At 33.5% G+C, this 19320-nt stretch overlaps 3 protein-coding genes across 3 annotated transcripts; 2 read left to right on the top strand and 1 right to left on the bottom strand.

The window, feature by feature from the left end:
- Window positions 1–2891: 2891 nt before the first annotated feature.
- Window positions 2892–8425, top strand: LOC123198627 (cytochrome c oxidase subunit 6a, mitochondrial-like). Its single transcript, XM_044613351.1, has 4 exons — window positions 2892–3050; window positions 3462–3568; window positions 3680–3722; window positions 8124–8425. Exons 1-4 carry the CDS (start codon window positions 2933–2935, stop codon window positions 8156–8158), a joined length of 303 nt encoding a protein of 100 aa, XP_044469286.1. The 5' UTR covers window positions 2892–2932; the 3' UTR covers window positions 8159–8425.
- Window positions 8426–10704: 2279 nt separating this feature from the next.
- Window positions 10705–13785, bottom strand: LOC123199688 (myb-like protein X). The gene is made up of 2 exons (XM_044614729.1): window positions 13584–13785; window positions 10705–13095 (listed from the first exon to the last, which is right to left on the bottom strand). The coding sequence occupies exon 2, from the start codon at window positions 13073–13075 to the stop codon at window positions 10871–10873; it is 2205 nt and encodes a 734-aa protein (XP_044470664.1). The 5' UTR covers window positions 13076–13095; window positions 13584–13785; the 3' UTR covers window positions 10705–10870.
- Window positions 13786–16600: 2815 nt separating this feature from the next.
- On the top strand, window positions 16601–18399 carry LOC123198539 (cysteine desulfurase, mitochondrial-like). The gene has a single exon (XM_044613223.1). It carries the CDS (start codon window positions 16674–16676, stop codon window positions 18042–18044), a length of 1371 nt encoding a protein of 456 aa, XP_044469158.1. The 5' UTR covers window positions 16601–16673; the 3' UTR covers window positions 18045–18399.
- Window positions 18400–19320: the final 921 nt, after the last annotated feature.

Below are 19320 nucleotides of genomic sequence, written 5' to 3'. Positions count from 1 at the left end.
AACTCTTGTCTTTGAAAAGGTTAATCTAATCAAGGTGGATGATAGAGTAAAAGCACGTCATTCCCCTGCTACTGCTCAGCAAGAAACTGATAAAAAGACATCTAATATTATCACTACTGGCAGTGATAATATTGAAGTTAATGGAAGCAATTTGATGATGCCTGCTTTCAACAGTCAAATTCTACAGGAGAATCCCGGAATTCAGCTAAATGCTATCAAGCTTAATTCCTCTTCCAAGATGGAGAATATTCGTGACAAGGCTGATGACTTGGGAGCTGGCTTTTCAGTTATTTCGCAGAAACCAAAGGGAAGTTTTGGTTGGCCTTCTAATACTAACCCTGAAAACTGTGGGAGGAATGCTTTTAATGCAAGTTCTCAAGGTTTCTATGATAATGGTGGCGTCATTAAACAAGGAGGAAAGCACATTCCCGGATGGAGCTTTGCCGATGAGTCAACTGCTCTGCAACAGCTTGAAGAAGGCGTTGTTGGATCAGATAAGAATAGCAATGAGGAGGAAATGGGAGAAGATGCAAGCTCAGGTGGTGAAGAAACTGCTTCAACAAAAGCTGAGACTGCATATGCATGGATAGTGCGCTAGGAACCGAGTCTAAAGGCTTTATATAAGTAAAGTGTAGCTGGTAATTGCAATCAAATCCTCTTCAATTTTTGCAATTTGCATAGGTGCATTCTGCATTTTTATTTTGATTCTAGCTCGTGATGGACAATTCTGTTCAAGTGGGGTAACTTCTTTATGTAATTGGAGGAAGGTTGCCTAAATTTTTGAAGTGGGCAGGATTTAGAGATGAGGCTTTCTTTTAAGACACGAAGAAGAGGAATCTTATACTTGGCTTGTCTCCTCGAGTTTTTATTCAGTAGTGCTTTGTTCAATGGAAATATTATCTTTGATATATCTAACTATTTTACTGCACTATATATCTTTTCTTACACGTATTAAAATAATTGACCTTGTTATTCAGTCGAATATGAGTAGTTTGAGAACAATCCTCTAGACATAACCTTCGAGGTTTCAAAGACTTAAATACTAATAATTAGGAGGTAAATAATTTTAAATTTGAAGATCTTTTGGCAATTATAAAAAGATAGTTATAGGTCAAATCTTTAGCCACAATAATCCTCCAGAATTATGTTAGTCATCACATAAAAGTATATATTTGCAATGAAGACATAAAAAAAAAATATAGAAAGCGAATATAGATATGATTTTTATACTAAATTACAAACTAGTAAGAACATTATAAATATAGATATTTTAAATCATTAGATCAAATCACGTAAAAAATGCTCATATCAATCTTTCTTCTTGACTTCATTTACATATACACATTTCTCTAATAATTTTCAAACAATCATAACATATTTATTTGAGTATGCTTTAATTGTTGTTATTGTTATCTATTTTATAAAATGTTTTAAATTATATATATTAGTAGGTGACAATAAATTGCATTGATAGTTTTGCACTAGAAAGATGATATAGGTACATCTTACACTTGTACTTTCATAATCACAGCAATGGTCTACGTAAGATCGCATAGAAAGAAACTAGATAAAATATTCTCAAATAGTTCTTAAATTGGACTTAATCATATCTTTGGAGGATAGTTTATCTAAAACTAACATATTATAGTTAGAATAAGGTGCTATTTTTAAACCTTAGAATGAACACCTTGTTATTATACAACCAGCACGCAATACCATCAAGATACTATACTTCATAAGAAGAGATATAAGTTTCAGGACACCCAAACCGTATACTAATTTTTGCACTCAACCACTATGAGGGCAATGAATCGACATTCGAAAAAACTAACCCTATTGGCTCCCTATAGAAACCTCCATTATATGTCAATGAACACCATTGAGGAACACAAGACATCATGTTTAGCTATATCAAGACAACACTTTGCTCATAACCCAAAATTTTTAAATCAATCGAGTTTTGAATATCACAAATGAATTTTGAACAGGCTTGCATGAATAAAATTTTGTAATATATATAATTTTATAGAATTCTTTATCTTATTTTTATCAATTGCAAATATGATTTCTTGGCTTGGATCAAGGCATTCTAAAATAGACATGACAATGAGTGTGTCAGGCCAAGAACCGGCATAACAATGGGCTTTCGGTTGAGCCAGCGTGTAAAAATTACTAGGCCTATGATATGACCCCATACATACACACACACACACATATGTATATATAGATAGATATGGATATATAGATGTTTGTATCATGCTAGCCCTAAAGCTCACATAGTAATAGACCTTCAGATTGAGTCAACTCACAATATATAGGGTCATGTCATATTAGGTCTTTAATAAGCTAGTTGGGTCCGACATGACTCACTATAGTAATGGGTCATGTCTATTTGGTTCAAGCTAAAATGAAGGGGCTCGAGTCATGCCTTGAGCCGGTATGACCCTTTTGACACCTCTACTTTAAAGTATAAGAAAACTAATGAAAATGAGATGATATATTTTTTCAAAAATTAATATTAGAGTATAATCATATCATTCATTTCTTAATCAACGATAATGATGTTACGAAGGTATACGTTCATGCAACAAACTTGTATAAAATAATAAAATTGAGATTGATTGCGATACAAAATAAAATAACATAATTTAAAGGGCTAATTGTGATATTATTTAAGAAATATTTTCCAAATTATGTAAAAAAATTATTATTATTATTTAAAGATATTATAAAAAATTATAACTCTAAATTGGTAGAAAAAGAGAAAGCCCAAAACCCCCCACTTTGTAGCCCAAAAGAATGTGAACTCAAAGCCCACCCTCTAATAAATTTCGCACATGCCAGTCGAAGACTCGACAATGGAGTTGTAAACAAAGTGTTTGGTATACTTATTTCGAAGCAACAGTCACAGAAGGATTAAAAAAAAAAAAAAATGGCGATGGCAATGGTGAGATCTGGTTTCCTGAGAACGGCTCTTCGCGGAGGTTCTAGAGCACCTGCTGCTTCTCCTAAGCGCGGATTCGCTTCTTCAGGCCATCACGACGATGCCTGTAAGCATCCCCAAAATGTTTCGTTAATCTAGGTTTTGATTATTGTTTGAATCATATTTTAATATACTCATAATATAACATGAATTTGGTATATTAGCGATTCTGGTCAATATATGGAAGGCTATTTTTATTAGAATTTCGTTTTTCGTTTTTGTAATTATGAGGATTAGACTATGCCATGAATTGTGAGCGGGGCGTGGGAGTTCCTCGATTTTATATAAAAGGCCTAAAAAAGTTGGAATATCCTTGAAGATGAGAGTAACGATAAAATCTTGCTGCATGTTTATTTATGTTGTTAGCTATAACGAACTGAGAATAGAAATATTTGCTGTCTGTATTGCTTGTATATTTGGAAACATTTTTTGAAGATTTCTATTAATGTGATTGATTTTCTTGAAAATTAATTCTTAGATGAGACGGCCAAATGGGAGAAGATTACATATTTAGGCATCGCTACATGCACTGTACTAGCTATTTATAGCCTCTCAAAAGGTCATCACCACCATGAAGAGCCTCCAGTGAGCTTTCTTTCTTTTTCTTTTTTTTTGGGTTAAAATTTTTCTTGAATTTAGTGTGATTTTTATTTTTGTATTATGACAAACATCTGAATGATGTCTATTTGTATGCAGCCGTACCCATATTTGCACATTCGCAACAAGGAGTTCCCATGGGGTAGGTTTTTGATATGTGAACAAATTTATTTGTGTTTGTGAACCGAGAAGAAAAAATGTCTATTTTATTATTATATTGATAGTGTTAATCGGATTGAGTGTGTGTATTGATTGTTTATTGAGTTTGACACTAATGATGGGGGACCAAAACATAGCGTGGATGATGTAGACGATAGAGCTTACATGGTGTGGTGTGATGTGGCAAGGTTGAATGGTGCGACATGGGAAGGTGATATGACATGATGGTGTAGAGCTACGTGCATGTGGAATTTCTAAACAGTGTGGGACAATTTAAGTTAGAATTTTAATTCAAGTTTCCTAATGTTTTAGAGTTCTTTATTTAAAGTTAATTTCCTATTATTATGAAGTTTAATTGAGGAGTCTTTAAAAATCGGAATGCAATTTTAATTTAAGAAATAAAAAGATTTTAGAAATTTTTGTTTAGAAAAGCTTGTGTCTTTGTGAACGAGATCACAATCCCAACTATGTTTGTCCTACATTAGATGGTAGCAGAGCCCTGCTTTAAGATGGTTGAGTAAGGAGAAAATCAAGATTGATGTATTAGATTTGATAGATTGGAGTAACAAATTGCAATGATAGCTAGAGCCTTTGAGGAATTAACTTCATAGGTACATGATATGCAAACCAACATGTTAACATCACAAGCTCCATGAACTGCTTCTAACTTACAGAAGATAGTTCCTATGCTTACTAGACCAATGCAACTGAGGAGAGAAAAGGGTCCTTCACAACCCAAACCTGAATTTGGGGAAGAAATTCTTCAGCCTAAAGAAGCACTGTGAGAAGAAGAGTATAAGGCAGGAAGAAGAGGGAGATGAGATTGTGCTATCAGAGAATGATGAATTTCTTGAGATCAACTTTGCAAGGCTATCTCAATTTCAATATGAAACCAAAGAAGGAAGAGCAACTTAGGCATAACGAATAAGCCAAAAAGATGATAGAAATACCCTTAGCAAAATAAAATCTTCATTCCCTTTAAGAGAATTTCGAAATCAAAGACATTGTTCAGGAAGATTATTTGCACGTTGATCAAAGACGTTCCCTTTAAGATAAACAATTACTTAAGAGGGCTATGATGGAATGAATACATACTTTGGAAACAAAATTTTCATCCTTTGTGGAATAATTTTAGGATTTTGTTACCTAGAGTTCAGATTTGGTGTGATCTCATTTATTTTGTTTCCTTTTCTTTAGGTGATTTAGTTTCAAAGGTTAGCATATGTTCCAAATATATGTTTTCCTATTATGAAATATTGTATATTAATTATTTTGATTTTTGTTACCTTATTTAGGATTTAGAACATTTATAAATTGTGTACCATTGAGATAATTGTAAATACAAGTAATACAATTCTATTCATTTTTTTTTATGGTATCAGAGCCAAATCTTGGGAAAACCAATCCTATGACTACTATCACCTAACCTTCTTCCTCCGATATCACTCTGGTTATCGAAATTGCTACTCTCTCAAATCCTGACAATTTCTACGCCTTCTCCAAACACCCCCCCCAAATCACCATTCATAAACTTTCGAGCTCAAATTATGTTCAATAGTCTCAATCAGTTTTGATGTACGTGCGAGGAAAAGGGAAAGAAGACTACGTCACTGGAGTTATAGTCGCACTGCCAAAATAGGACCCTAAACTCAAAGCCTGGAATGCTGAGAACAATATGGTGATTATGGTTAATCAATTCAATGAGGGTGGAAATTGGCGAAAAATTTATATTCTACGACATGGCTAAAGTGATTTGGGATACAACCTTGTAATTATTTGGAGTTAGAGACAAGTACACCTCTTTTGCAAAACCTTTACTCAAAACCAAACCCTAAGGCTCATGAAACACTAGGTAATAGTGATGTTATTTCTGATCAAAATATTGTGGAGTTACCAAATGATCTTGGGTGGCCTATTGCTCTTTGAAAGGGTGTTCTCTATTCCAACATATTTTCTTTGTTGGAAAAAGTTTCATTGGTTACATCCTAAATCTCTTTAACCGTGTCGTAGAACATAATATTTTCGCCAATTTCCACTGTCATTGAATTGATTAACCATGACATCACTATGTTTTCAACATTCTAGGCTTTGAATTTGAGGTCCTTCTTCAGCGGTACAACTGTAACTCCAATGATGTAGTCTTCTTTCCCTATTTCTTGCATGTACATCAAAATTGATTGAAACCACATAACATAGTTTGGGCCTAAGAGTTTGTGAATAATGATGGGGGGAATAGAGATATCGAAACTGCTAGGATTTGAGAGCTTGGTTGTTTTGGGAACAGGAGTGATATCGGAGGAAGAAGGTTGGGTGATGGTAGTCATAGATCAGTTTTTCAAAGATTTGACTCTAATACCATGAAAAAAAATATGAATAGAATTGTATTATTTGTCTTTACAATTATCTTAATGGCATATAATTTATATATGTTCTAAATCCTAAATAAGGTAACAAAAATCAAATTAATTAATATACAAAATTACATAATAGGAAAACATATATTTAGCATATATGCTAACCTTGGAAACTAAATCACCTAAAGAAAAGGAAACAAAGTAAATGAGATCACACCAAATATATGTTTTCCTATTATGTAATATTGTATATTAATTATTTTGATTTTTGTTAACTTATTTAGGATTTAGAACATGTATAAATTATGTACCATTGAGATAATTGTAAATACAAGTAATCCTATTCTATTCATATTTTTTTTCATCATTGAATAAGGGCAAGATTCAAACCTTGGTCTATCCTTCTATATGTTTGGAGAATGCATTGTACGATGACAACTTGAGGGCAAGTCTGTTTTTTTTAGTGGCAGATAATGATGGGGGATCAAGACATTTATCTCATGGGGGAAAATAAGACTAAGGTAGGGAGAGAAAGATTGTCAAAGGAAAATCCAATGTAAGAGAGAGGTCAGGTGGAAAGGTGAATGAAGAGAAGAAAGACCCACAATAAGAGGGAGGAAGGGTAGATGATGTGGACAACAAAGCTTAAATGGCGTGGTTTGATGGGATGTGGCAAGATGGCATGGCATATGACGTGATGATGTGGAGCCATGTGCATGTAAGATTTTTAAACAGTGTGGTAAAATTTTAGTTAGAATTTTAATTCAAGTGTCCTAATGTTTTAGAGTTCTTTATCTAAAGTCAATTTCTTGTTGTTATGAGTTTAACAAACGAGTCTTAGATGAATTTTTTTTTATGTAAGAATTAAAGAGCTTTAGGATTTTTTGTTTAGGTTAGTTCAAATTTACCTAAAATTCTGATAAAATAATTTCCTAAAATCTTAGTTTCTTAGAATTTGGAATTAATTAATATTCTTATTCTAGTTAAACTAGTTTTCCTTATGTGTTTAAGTTATCCCAGTTTAGCTAAGAAAATTAAGTCTATATAAGAACATGAGTTCTTGTAATTCAAATCATGTATTGATCAAAAAATAAAATTAATTTTATGCTCTTAAGATTTCCATGCATATTGACACTGTTATCTTGTTATCCTTTATGTCTTATTGAACAATATCAGTATTTTGCGTCATTGTTAACGATATCACAACCCTTACTATGCTTGTTTTATGTCATTTAAGTTATTAGCAAACCTAAATAATGTAGCAGTACTGATTTATCCTTTTGCTGCTTAACTTATGTTGCCTTGTGTTTGATTTCTTTAGTTTGTTGGTATATATTGATTGGAGAGTAAATTCTCAGGCAAATAAGGAGTTTGGCAAACTTTAAATAACATATTTGACTATTATGTTTTGAAGTGATGTCTCCTTCCGTTTTGCTATAATCACTATATGTTTGGAGATCAGTAAATGGCTTATTAAGCGACTAGCCACTGTGGCCCACCTTACAAGTGGATTGTTCAGTTGTTCAGTTAAACATAAGAGTAGCGCTTTTTATGATTTTCAAGGATGGTGGATTAGTTTCTTCTTTTTATTGAAAATATTCTCTCAAGGACAATTTGTGAGATATATTGTGGCAGTTTGTGGGAGACAGGTGAATTTTTGTCTGTCACAGAAAAGTGCTTTGGGATGTCTTTGTTAAGAATCTTGTAAAGAACCGGTAGAAGTCTCTGTTGCTAGACTTGCCAAATATGGTATATGTTTGTTGTTGATTATTACTAGCTTGGGAAGTTGATTTATCTTTCTAAAATTGCATATTTATAAATACAATTATTATTTAGTATTTCTACCTATGTTGTCTATGATGCATCATGGGTGATGGGGAACAAGGTTTGAAGTGTTAACCTTTTTGTTTCTAGTTGTTTAGCTTATTGCTGAGATAATTCTATTGCTATACCCTAATTGCAAATTCGGTGTGCATACTTATATCTCTGTATCTAATGGTCGTACTCTGCCGTGAATTTGTTATATTCAGGTCCAGATGGTCTTTTTGAGAAAAAGCATCACTAGGGCATCTGATGGCGTATTTCATGGGGATGTTCAGATACCTTCCGGGGACTACCCTTCTTTAGCTCTTATATTCTGTCAAATGATTTAATGACAATCATGAATGTTTGTTTGCTTGTTAATGTTAAGATTGCCATTTGCTATTTTCAATTATGGATCTAAAGACTAGCTTGATGCAAGTTGTTCAGCCTTTTCAAATGGTGTGGGTAAAACTGAGCTTACAAATAATGAGGCTGATGAATGTTATAAATTAGCCCTTTGTTATCCTTACGCAATTGATTCAAACTCCTTTTTTTTTTTTTTATATGGAAATGTTATTTGATTAAGTATTGTTTTATTTCTAATTCATAATTATCTAATTATATGGTGATATGTTATTATTTGTGCACAAATTATGCGTATTGTTTATACGTATAGGTTTATTGTCTTTGTTATTGAAGAGTTGTGGCATTAACATGGAGCCGAGATGCAGAATGAAAAGCCTAAATTTAGAGTACATTGTCAAGTCTGGTTTGTAATCTGAAAATTTGACTGCTTAGTATGAAAAGAGATATGATTGCAAAAACTTAAAATGCTTTTTTTTATGCAACAAAAAATAATATATGAAGCAACATAAAACTTTCAATAAAATTTTAAGCTGCATTTTAGTTGAAAAACTACGAGGATGAAAAAAAGGCAATTGGGTATTGCCATTCTCGATTTTGTATGTGTAACATTGGAACAGTCACGATTTGATGTTATACGAGAACATAATAAAATTTCAAAGGAAAGAGAGGAAAAGGGTTCTGGTTTGCCCCCTAGTTAGCAAAAACGTGTAAAAATTGTGTATGAATGATGACGTTTTGAATTTTTGAATTTAAAATGTATTAAATACATATTTTATAGGTTTCTTGCACTATATATGTATTAAACAACCGTTTTATTTGTTTTTTTTTTAAGATTTAAAAATATGTTGTTTTGATGTCCAAGTCTAAAATTTGAAAATATCTCTTTAAATTTTAATTAATTATCATAATATTGATTAAAAAAACTCTTTTTTTTTTTCAAATCTTTAACCTCTCCATTTATCACATTAGGTTGATATTCATAATAATAGTAAAAAAAAAAAAATTTTTTTACACCAAATTGATGTTTTTCTTTTTATTAGACTCAACTCTTTATCTTTGTTATTATCAGAAAAAGTAAACTTTTATTATCTTTTTTTTCACTTATTTGTAATTTCTTTAATGTTTGATATATGAATTGATTTTAGACATTGATAATTTATTAATCTTATTACATATTCATTTGGGCGTGCAATGATTGAATATGATGTATTATGTTATATTAATTTTAATACTCAATTAAATACTTATATATAAATTGTTATATTTATTTAACTAGAGATTCAATAAAAAATGTTAAAATTATTATTTATATTATCGTATTTTTAAAAATACATTATTAACTATGTACCATAATAAACTCATATATACATGTTCCAAATTTTCTTGTTTCAGTATTTTAGTATTATTTTTTTATAAATGTATTTTTATAATTCACCATATCATACCTGTATAATTTTCATACTTTTTTTTTTTTTCCCGTACTTATATTTACTAACTAGTTTTGCTCCACACCCTAGAAGATTTGGTATTGTTTGTGTTGGTCTGACATAAAAAAATGGATTGTGAGATAAGGCCTATGAGGTTAGTGAGTAGTATCCTAGGCCATGAGATAAGACCCTCCGGTGGGTTTATTAAAAATATTTTTAAAAATAATAAAAAATTAATTAAATATTAAAAAATTAAAAAATAAAATTTAATGAATTGACTCACAAAAACATACAACCAACTTTCTAAGGACCTAGAGGGCACGACCTAGAGTTTGTGATTTTGTCGGATCAGTCTACCACAAAAGCCCATCAAGTGGTAGGCTTCGGTCTGGCCCTACCAAGTGGTAAGTCTCTGTCTGGCCTGGTACATGGGCCACAACAGGATTGGCCCCGTATGTGCTGATCCAACCAATGCTACCTCTACCTGAAACCAATGGTAAAATTAGTGAGTGATATGAGCTCAATCTTTTGGAAGTAACCGTTTCTGACATTCATGTTAACCGAATAAAAATATATACTCCATCCCTATGGTGAACTACTCTTTTCTGATAATTCATGTCAACCAAATGCAGGAAAGGGATTGCTATAGAATACCCTTTTATTTCTAGGTTGCCTCTCACAAATAAAACATTGCAAAAGAGGAAAGCAGTGTAAAATTCAAGTCACTGAGGAGGAAAAGTTTGGGGATCTACCAGCAAAAGGTTGGAAGTGAATGAGGTTGTGACAGAGATAGGGCTAAAGTTCTTCAAAGTCAATTTTAGGACTGGGGCACTACCAAAATTTTATAACATGATAGCGAGCACCGGTATAATGCAAGCTCCACTAAATGGAGGATATTGACATGGGGAGAAAATGTTATTCTCAATTCCAAAGTCAGATGCAATGAATCATGCAGTTTGTGGTCAAAACTAGATAATTCTTTGTGACTAGTCAGTCACCTGCCATGCACACTACATACTTTAACCACCGAATGAATTATCAATCACTACTCAATAAAAGGATTTTGACATAGGATGTGGCAAAAAACATTACAAGCTAGCCCAGTCACCTCAGGAAGCACAAGGAATGAAACTCAATGAATAATCGTGTAACATACAGTAGAACACAACTTATCAAAAATTTTACTCTGCTGCTGAATTTTCACCATTGTTCACTGCAGTTCCAGTCTCAGGCAAAGTTCCCAGATCAATGCGATTCTCTTTTCCTCCTTGAGTAATCAAAGAGTCATTCTGGGTGGTATTGGTGTTGCCATCTGTGTTTGTTAATGTCTCTTTTTGTCCTGCTTCTGGATGGTCATTTGTGTTCTGGGTAGCATTTTCCGTCCAATTCTGGCCTGAATCTGTGTTTGAGAAATTGACTTTCTCTTCAGAGTTTGAAGAACCATTTTGTTCCTTCTGAGATGAATTGCCATCATTATTTGCTGATGTATTGTTCTCTTGATGGTTTGAGGAATCAACTTCTTCATTCTTCTGGCCAGCATCTCCATTGTTATTTGTGTGTAACTGTAAAACATTTTCTTTTGTCTCCTCGTGAACATTGTTCTCTGTTCCAGTTGATGAGTTGGAGTCATTAGTCTGTCTAGTTTCAGTATTATTAGATGAATCTTTGGACTTTCCATTAGTTGAACCTTCAGTCTCGATTGTACCATGTGTTGCTTTCATATCTGTCTGCACACCATTGGTATCGGAGTATGGTTTCTCAGATTGCTGTAGAACAACATTTTCTTGGGTAGAGCCGTCTCCCTTAGAACTGTTATTCATTGTTTCATTTTGATTCTGAGTTGTATCACCACTGGATGCCTTTTTTGTAGAATTGTTCTTCTCCACAGTTCCAGTTTCTTGCACATTTGAGACCAAGCCATTTTGGTGATCACCTTTGGTGCTCTTCTGTTTCTTGCCCTGCTGAATTTCATTATTTTCTTTTCCTTGGTGCGCCACCTCATGAACATTCAGTTGATCTCCTTGAACATTTTCAGCTTTCACATTTTGAGTTTGGCCTACTTCACTGGAAGCATCATCTCCCTTGTTATGTTTCTCCCTTGCTTCCTCATTGTTATTACCATTTTCATCGTGGAACTGCTGTTTTGATGTAGTTGCATCCTCTTTTCCAGTCTCCTTGGTCTCTTTTTCGTGAATCTCCTCCGCATTTTTCTTCTCATCATTTGCCTTATCTTCACCACCAGTCTCTTTGCTTTCTTTACTCTTCTTGTCTTTGCTATCCTTCTCCTTGCTCTCTTCAATGTTATTCTCTTTAATCTCTTCACTCTCATGTCTGACTAGAATCTTATTCTTGCTCTCTTCACTCTTCTTGTTCTTTTCGATCATATTCTCCTTGCCTTCTTCACTCTCCTTGTTCTCTCCTATGTTGCTCTCTTTACTCTCCTTCTCCTTATTCCCTCCAATGTTTTCACTCCCCTTCTCCTTGTTATCTTCAATCTTATTCTCCTCGCTCTCTTTGTTTATGTCACTGTTTTTCTTTTTGCTCCCTTCACTTTCCTTCTCCTTGTTCTCCATGACTTTATTGTCTTTACTCTCTTCATTCTCTTTGCTCATTTCAATGTTATTCTCATTGTTCTTTTCACTCTCCTTTGTCTCTAGAATCTTATTCTTGCCCTCTTCACTCTTCTTGTTCTTTTCGATCTTATTCTCTTTGCCTTCTTCACTCTCCTTGTTCTCTCCTATGTTGCGCGCTTCACTCTCCTTCTTCCTGTTATCTTCAATATTATTCTCTTCACTCTCTTTGTTCTCCTCACTGTTATTCTCTTTGCTCCCTTCACTTTCCTTCTCCTTGTTCTCCTCGACTTTATTGTCCTTACTCTCTTCATTCTCCTTGCTCTCGTCAATGTTATTCTCTTTGTTCTCTTCACTCTCGTCTTTGCTATCCTTCTTCTTGAGCTCTTCAATGTTACTTTCTTTGCTTTCTTCACTCTCATTGCTGTTGTCTTCCCTATCCTTCTCTTCATCAATTGTGTCTTCTCTATTCTCACTGTCCTGCTCATTCTTATCATGATCCTGATCATTTACCTCATCATCCGAAGCCCCTTTCCCAACATTGTTACTCTTCTCAGGTGTCCTCGGTTCTTCACCCTCCTTGGGCGTTGCATCTTTAATTGACGGGTCCTCCCCTCGAGGGAAGTCCTTCCGGCCCAACTTTATGACCTCATTGTCAGCTTTCGCGCTATCCTCAAATGCCGATTTCTTGTCCTGAGAGTGCTGAACCTGGTAAAACAGCCAGATGCTAACACCAAGCAAAAGACATAGTTGTAACGCATGCTTCACCTTGAAACCTTTTGATCTCTGGTTTCTACTCCGTGGTGACCGGAACATGGCCAAATTTGTTCAATCTCCTGTCAAAAGTTCAGCAGACAACAGATTCTTCATCTCCTATCAAATAATTCAACCTTTGCTTACAAAAATCACCTATGAAAATCTAAAATGTCATAAATCTAGGCTTCAAATAAATTTCTCAAGCACAAATCATAAACAAAACATCATAATAAATGAAGATTCAATGAAAAAAAGAGTTTCTTTATAAACACATCTTAAATGTCGAGATGACTAATCAATACGATCAGATCTACAGAAACACTACGAAATCTACAGAAAACTGTAAAACTACAGTGAACAAAGAACCCAACATTTGTTTTAAACAAAGATCTTGCCTTCATCATGACAACCCCACAAAATAATTAGCTGAAAAATCAAATATTTAGCAATGAACAATAATTTACCGTAACAAACACAAACAGATCTACACTGGCATTCACATAAAACATCAAACACAAAATCTACATATCATTGGCAGGAAGTAATTAAAATTCAAAAAGAAACTTACCCAGATGACAATTAAATTTCTGGAAGAAAATATAGACAAAAAGGTGACTTTTAAGACAACTGAAATGTGTTTATAGTTAGAAATAAAACAAGACAGAAGATTTTATAACTCAAGATTGGATCTGAAACTGAAAACAAACTGCTTTTTGACACCACTTTTCGTGCTTACTAAAAATCCTATAAATTCACCAACACCAAATACACGTAACATCGTTTTCAACTACGAAGTCCAGACAGACAGAACAGATACAATAGAACGACACCGTATAAATCAACGGCCTGCCTAACCAAAATGATGTAACTTGCCTCCTTCTAATTATTTTAATTACCGAAAGCTGGCGCTTCGGACGGAAATTTCAATACTGTGTGATAAAATAGATTTTCATCTAACGAATAACATATGAGTCAGCATTGATATTCAAAATCAGGAATTTTTTTATCAATTAATTTATGTGTTCTTATTTTAAATATATAAATATATATTTATATATTATTATATTATTAAATAATTTTAAATTAAAAATAAAATAATATTTAATTATATTATAATATATATAAGTGTCTATATATTTATATATTTAAAGTAAATATGTATAATATTATTATTATTAAGAGTAATATTATATATATTTATTTTGAATATACAAATAAATATATTATTATATAATTGAATATTATTTTATTTTTAATTTGAAATTATTTAATCATATAATAATATATATAATTATATATTTATTTATATTAAAATAAATACTCTGAAATTTTATTAAGAAATAAAATACGTAATGTGAACAGGCTTGATTGGCTCAGTAGGTGAATTTACGTCTATTAGGTTAACATATTATTTCACCTTTTATTTTATGAAATTGGGGTGTTATGATATTTTATATTATACGGGTCATAGATATTTTAAGAATGGGGTTTTGCTTTGATATTTTACATGATTGGGTAAATATTTCAAAAATAAATTATGTATTTAGATTTTCACATATTTTCAGTGTATTTTTCTGAGTAATTCTGATATATTTAATTCACCATAGCAGGATTAATTAAAATGACATATATTGTTGTATTGGTTGGTTACGGAGGATAATGAACCTCGACAAATGAAAACATAATAACGTATATTAGGAAAAAACAAAAAAGATAACAATCCAAGAAGATACGATAATCCAATTAAAGATGTTTTTTGTCCTCGGATTCAACATTTAGAGGACTTTTCCCAACTTACAAACTCTACTCGACTCTCTAAGTTATACAATGTTTCATATATCCATACCTATAAAGTGAATCACGATATTATTAGTTAATTTATATATATTTATCAAATTATCACAAATATGAAATACAATGATGAGGAATTATTACTTGAAATGCAAGTAGGAAGTCTATTACAACTTAATGTTGCTTTGGGAGGACCTTCACATAAGGTCAGTGTTGGGTTTTCAAATCTCTATTCTAACATACATGGCATCATAACACATGCATAAAAATTGAAATTTTGATGGTAAAACTATCCCCATAGGATCTTGGGAAGTTATACATATAATCGGAAGAGATTGATATAATATCAAAGTAATTAATATGATAGTCGTTGACTATGTTAACAAATATATCAAAGTTATAGTAAATTGATATAAAATTCATTAATCTCAGATACGAAAGAAGATATCACATGATACTATTTGATATATGGGTCAATCAATTTAATTTATGATCTTTCTTATTTTTTCTATAAATCTCCAAAATTCACACTGCTAGCATGAAACCCTTAAAATTATCATTTAATAAAAATATTTGATAAAATTATAAACTCATCACATTTTCCCCCAAGTTTAACACTTGACAATTTCCCCCTACCTTCTCCTCACCCAAAGTTTGAAAAATTATTATTTTCCCTATAGGGTTTGCATTTTCTTCCTTATCGTTTCTCTAACGACTAAAGTCAGCCAACCTCTTCTCTTCCAGCTCCTAGAAGAGGATGAATCATCGATCGATGATGATCTATGTGATGCATAGATCACATCGGTTGACGCACATATTGATCAAACGAAACCTTAAACTCTTTGTTCAATCGATATATGCATCAATTGATGCACATATCAATCAACGCAATCTATGCATCGCACGAATCTATGTGTTACACGGATTCATGCCTCTTTGAAGAACCTCGGTCAACCTCCTATTGACTGACAATTCATTCTTGTCTAGGAAATGGGAGGGTGGAGGTTGGCCAGCTCTGATTGTTGGATAAACGGCAAGAGAAAAATGCAAACCCTGTAGGGGAAATAATAATTTTTCAAACTTTGGGTGAGGGAAAGATGAGAGAAAATTTGTTAGTTTTTAAACTTAGAGAGAAAATGTGATGAATTTATAATTTTTTAAATATTTTTATTAAATAACAATTTTATTTTTGATAATAACAGTAAAATTTAATAAAAAATAAATATTTAAATTTTTGATAATTAACAAATAAAAAAAAGTTTACATGAAATCTTGGGTGGGACATGTTATTTGGCCATATTTAAATAATAAAGGTTTAATCTTTCAAGAGTTTGTCATTTTCTTACAGCCGTAGAAACATAAGGTCGATTTATTTTATATACCTTTTGAATTAATTATTTTAAGTTTGCCAAAAAAAAAAGAATTTGTACTTATATTCTCATTTATCAATTTTATACACGTATAATATTAAATTAAATATATTATAAATATATATATTAAAATAATTTAAATTTTATATTTAATTATTAATTATATAAAATTATTTTAAATATTAATTTTAAACAATTAACTAATTTAACAATGGGTCAAATATTTTATCCACCAATTAAATTGGACCTTCATTTAACGTTATCTGAACCGCACTGTCTCTTTATTGGATCGATATCCGTTTAGATTCCGAAAACGTCCTTTTTCATAAATAGTGCTTTCTTGACTAAATGTTAAACTCGCCTACAAAGGCCACGTGTCCAGCTTCTAGATCACAACCCCAACCAAACAGTCCGTTACCCTAAGCTCGAACTTATCCTCTCTTTCTCCAAACTTTACCAAAACTTTCGGTTACGAAACAACTACACACTACACAGAGATGGCCTCTAAGCTTATGACATCAACCCTCCGAAAAATCCTAACCGAAGCCACTAAAACCACAACCCTCCGCCCTCTCTCCACCGCCGCAGCCGTCGCTGCTACGATACCCGAACCCTTCGAAGACGAAAATGGAATTTCCATGAAGGGAGTAAAAATTTCAGGTCGTCCACTCTACCTCGACATGCAGGCAACCACTCCAGTCGATCCACGTGTCGTTGACGCGATGCTTCCGTTTTACCTTTCCCGTTACGGTAACGCCCACTCTCGGACACACTATTACGGCTGGGAATCGGATTTCGCCGTCGAGACCGCTCGTTCTCAAATCTCCGATCTTATCGGCGCTTCTCCGAAAGAAATAATATTCACTTCTGGCGCAACCGAGTCTAACAATATTTCAATCAAAGGAGTCATGCACTTTTACAAGGACAAGAAGCGCCACGTGATCACGACACAGACGGAGCACAAGTGTGTTCTCGATTCGTGCCGGCATCTTCAGCAGGAAGGATATGAAATTACTTATTTGCCTGTTGGATCGGATGGGCTTGTAAATTTGGATGAATTACGGGCGGCTATTCGGCCTGACACGGGTTTAATTTCCGTTATGGCGGTTAATAACGAGATAGGTGTGATTCAGCCCATGGAAGAAATAGGTCAAATATGTAAAGAATTTAAAATTCCGTTTCATGCAGACGCTGCTCAAGCGTTGGGGAAGATTCCAATTGATGTGGAGAAATGGAATGTTAGTTTGATGTCATTGAGTGGACATAAAATTTATGGGCCCAAAGGGATTGGAGCTTTGTATTTGAGACGGAGACCACGAATCCGAGTTGAACCGTTGATAAATGGAGGTGGACAAGAGAGAGGGATAAGGAGTGGGACTTTGCCCACCCCGTTAATTGTGGGTTTTGGCTCTGCTTGCGAGATTGCAAAAAAGGAAATGGATTACGATCATAAGAGAATAACCCTGCTGCAGGATCGATTGTTGAATGGAATCAGAGAGAAAATTGACGGGGTGGTAATAAACGGTAGTATGGAGAGGAGATATGCGGGGAATTTGAATTTGTCCTTTGCCTATGTTGAGGGAGAGAGTCTGTTAATGGGTTTGAAGGATGTGGCGGTGTCCAGTGGTAGTGCTTGTACTAGTGCGAGTTTGGAGCCTTCTTATGTTTTGAGGGCGTTGGGTGTGGATGAGGATATGGCTCATACTTCGATTAGGTTTGGGATTGGGAGGTTTACCACAGAGGCTGAGATTGACAAGGCTGTTGAGCTTACTGTTAAACAGGTTGCAAAGTTGAGGGACATGAGCCCACTGTATGAAATGGTGAAAGAAGGGATTGACATAAAGCAGATACAATGGACACAACATTGAGACAGTTTGGGGTGTTGGATTGTAAGGTAAACAGCCCGTGTGGAAGAGCAGCATAACCAGTTTCGGGTTTAATCAGGTTTTTTTTTCTCTTGTCCTTTTAGAACTATCAGTGTTCTATGATATAATTTTGGCAGTAGAGGTACTTTTGATGCTAAGTTGGTTTAAACATTCTGCATTAAATATGTATTTTGACGGTTTCAACATAATTGTGGTGGTTATACTGCCTTTTGGGTTTGTCCCATATTTTTAGTTTAGTGTGTCATGGAATTTACTGTGAGAGAATGTGAAGCACACAAATAACTTGAGTACCTTAGCTATGTGTTTTACTTTAAAAATAGACATGATTTGTTGAGAACTCCAGCCATTTTATGATGTTTATTATGTCAACATAGCTTCTAAGGTATCTTTTTTCTTGTACTGCTATTCCCAGTTGTAGAGACTTAAAAGAGAGTGATGCTAATGGTACTCTTTGTCATCTAGTTTCTGTTCACAGCCAGCATATTTAATTATACTTACTCAAACACTTGAAACAATGTGATAATATTTAGAGGTTGAGAAATGGGATGCCCAAATTTTATTAGATAATTTTGTTCCCAACTTCACCACCACCACCTACATCCCGTGATAATTAGTTATATTTTTGTGAAAATCTAAAACCAATGGACAAATTTCGATTCCTTTTGACCCATGAATTTGTTAAAACCAGATTTTTAATTACAATTAGCTAATGTTATTCAGTAAACACAGAATAATCTGCCAGGGCCAGTTGGTGAACTTGCATCTTCTTGTAACCTTAACTGGACAACCCTAGCAGCCTGGATCTGGTGTTATTGTAATTTTTCTGTGTTGGTCAATGGATGATTAGCTTAAGGCGTAGTGGTTAGGTACGTGATTCTCATGCCAGATCCTGGGGACTTTCCTTGAGACACTTGCTATGGTTATGGTGGAACAAAGAAAGCTTTGTTGTTATGGCATAAAATGATTTGATGGGTATAGCAGAAGCTAGACCCATATGATTTTGGGTCTAACTTGACTGGAGCTGGTCCTGTTGAATCAATTTTGATGTGGCTAGCAAAAAGCTTTTCATTAATCCTCTTTAATTTTCCCTCATTAGCTCTGTAGAACCATGAGTTGCATATCTTAACTACTTAAGAGCGTTATCAAGTGTAGCCTAGTTTCTTGAGCTTCATAAAGAAGTTATTCATGGTGAATTTGGGCTTATGTTCTTTGTGAGTTTGCCTTTTTGAGAAAACAAAATTTTAGTCTTCCGTGGTAG

This window comes from Mangifera indica, chromosome 16 (genome assembly GCF_011075055.1).
Source record: "Mangifera indica cultivar Alphonso chromosome 16, CATAS_Mindica_2.1, whole genome shotgun sequence".
Classification (NCBI taxonomy): Eukaryota; Viridiplantae; Streptophyta; class Magnoliopsida; order Sapindales; family Anacardiaceae; genus Mangifera; species Mangifera indica.
The sequence above is the reverse complement of the archived record's forward strand: the minus strand, read 5'-3'. Positions and strand labels throughout refer to the sequence as shown.

Coding starts and splice junctions, on each gene's coding strand:
- LOC123198627 (XM_044613351.1), top strand. CDS start 2,933: ATGGCGATGGCAATGGTGAGATCTGGTTTCCTGAGAACGGCTCTTCGC. Junction 3,569..3,679: donor ACCACCATGAAGAGCCTCCA/GTGAGCTTTCTT, acceptor ATTTGTATGCAG/CCGTACCCATATTTGCACAT. Junction 3,723..8,123: donor CAACAAGGAGTTCCCATGGG/GTAGGTTTTTGA, acceptor TGTTATATTCAG/GTCCAGATGGTCTTTTTGAG.
- LOC123199688 (XM_044614729.1), bottom strand. CDS start 13,075: ATGTTCCGGTCACCACGGAGTAGAAACCAGAGATCAAAAGGTTTCAAG.
- LOC123198539 (XM_044613223.1), top strand. CDS start 16,674: ATGGCCTCTAAGCTTATGACATCAACCCTCCGAAAAATCCTAACCGAA.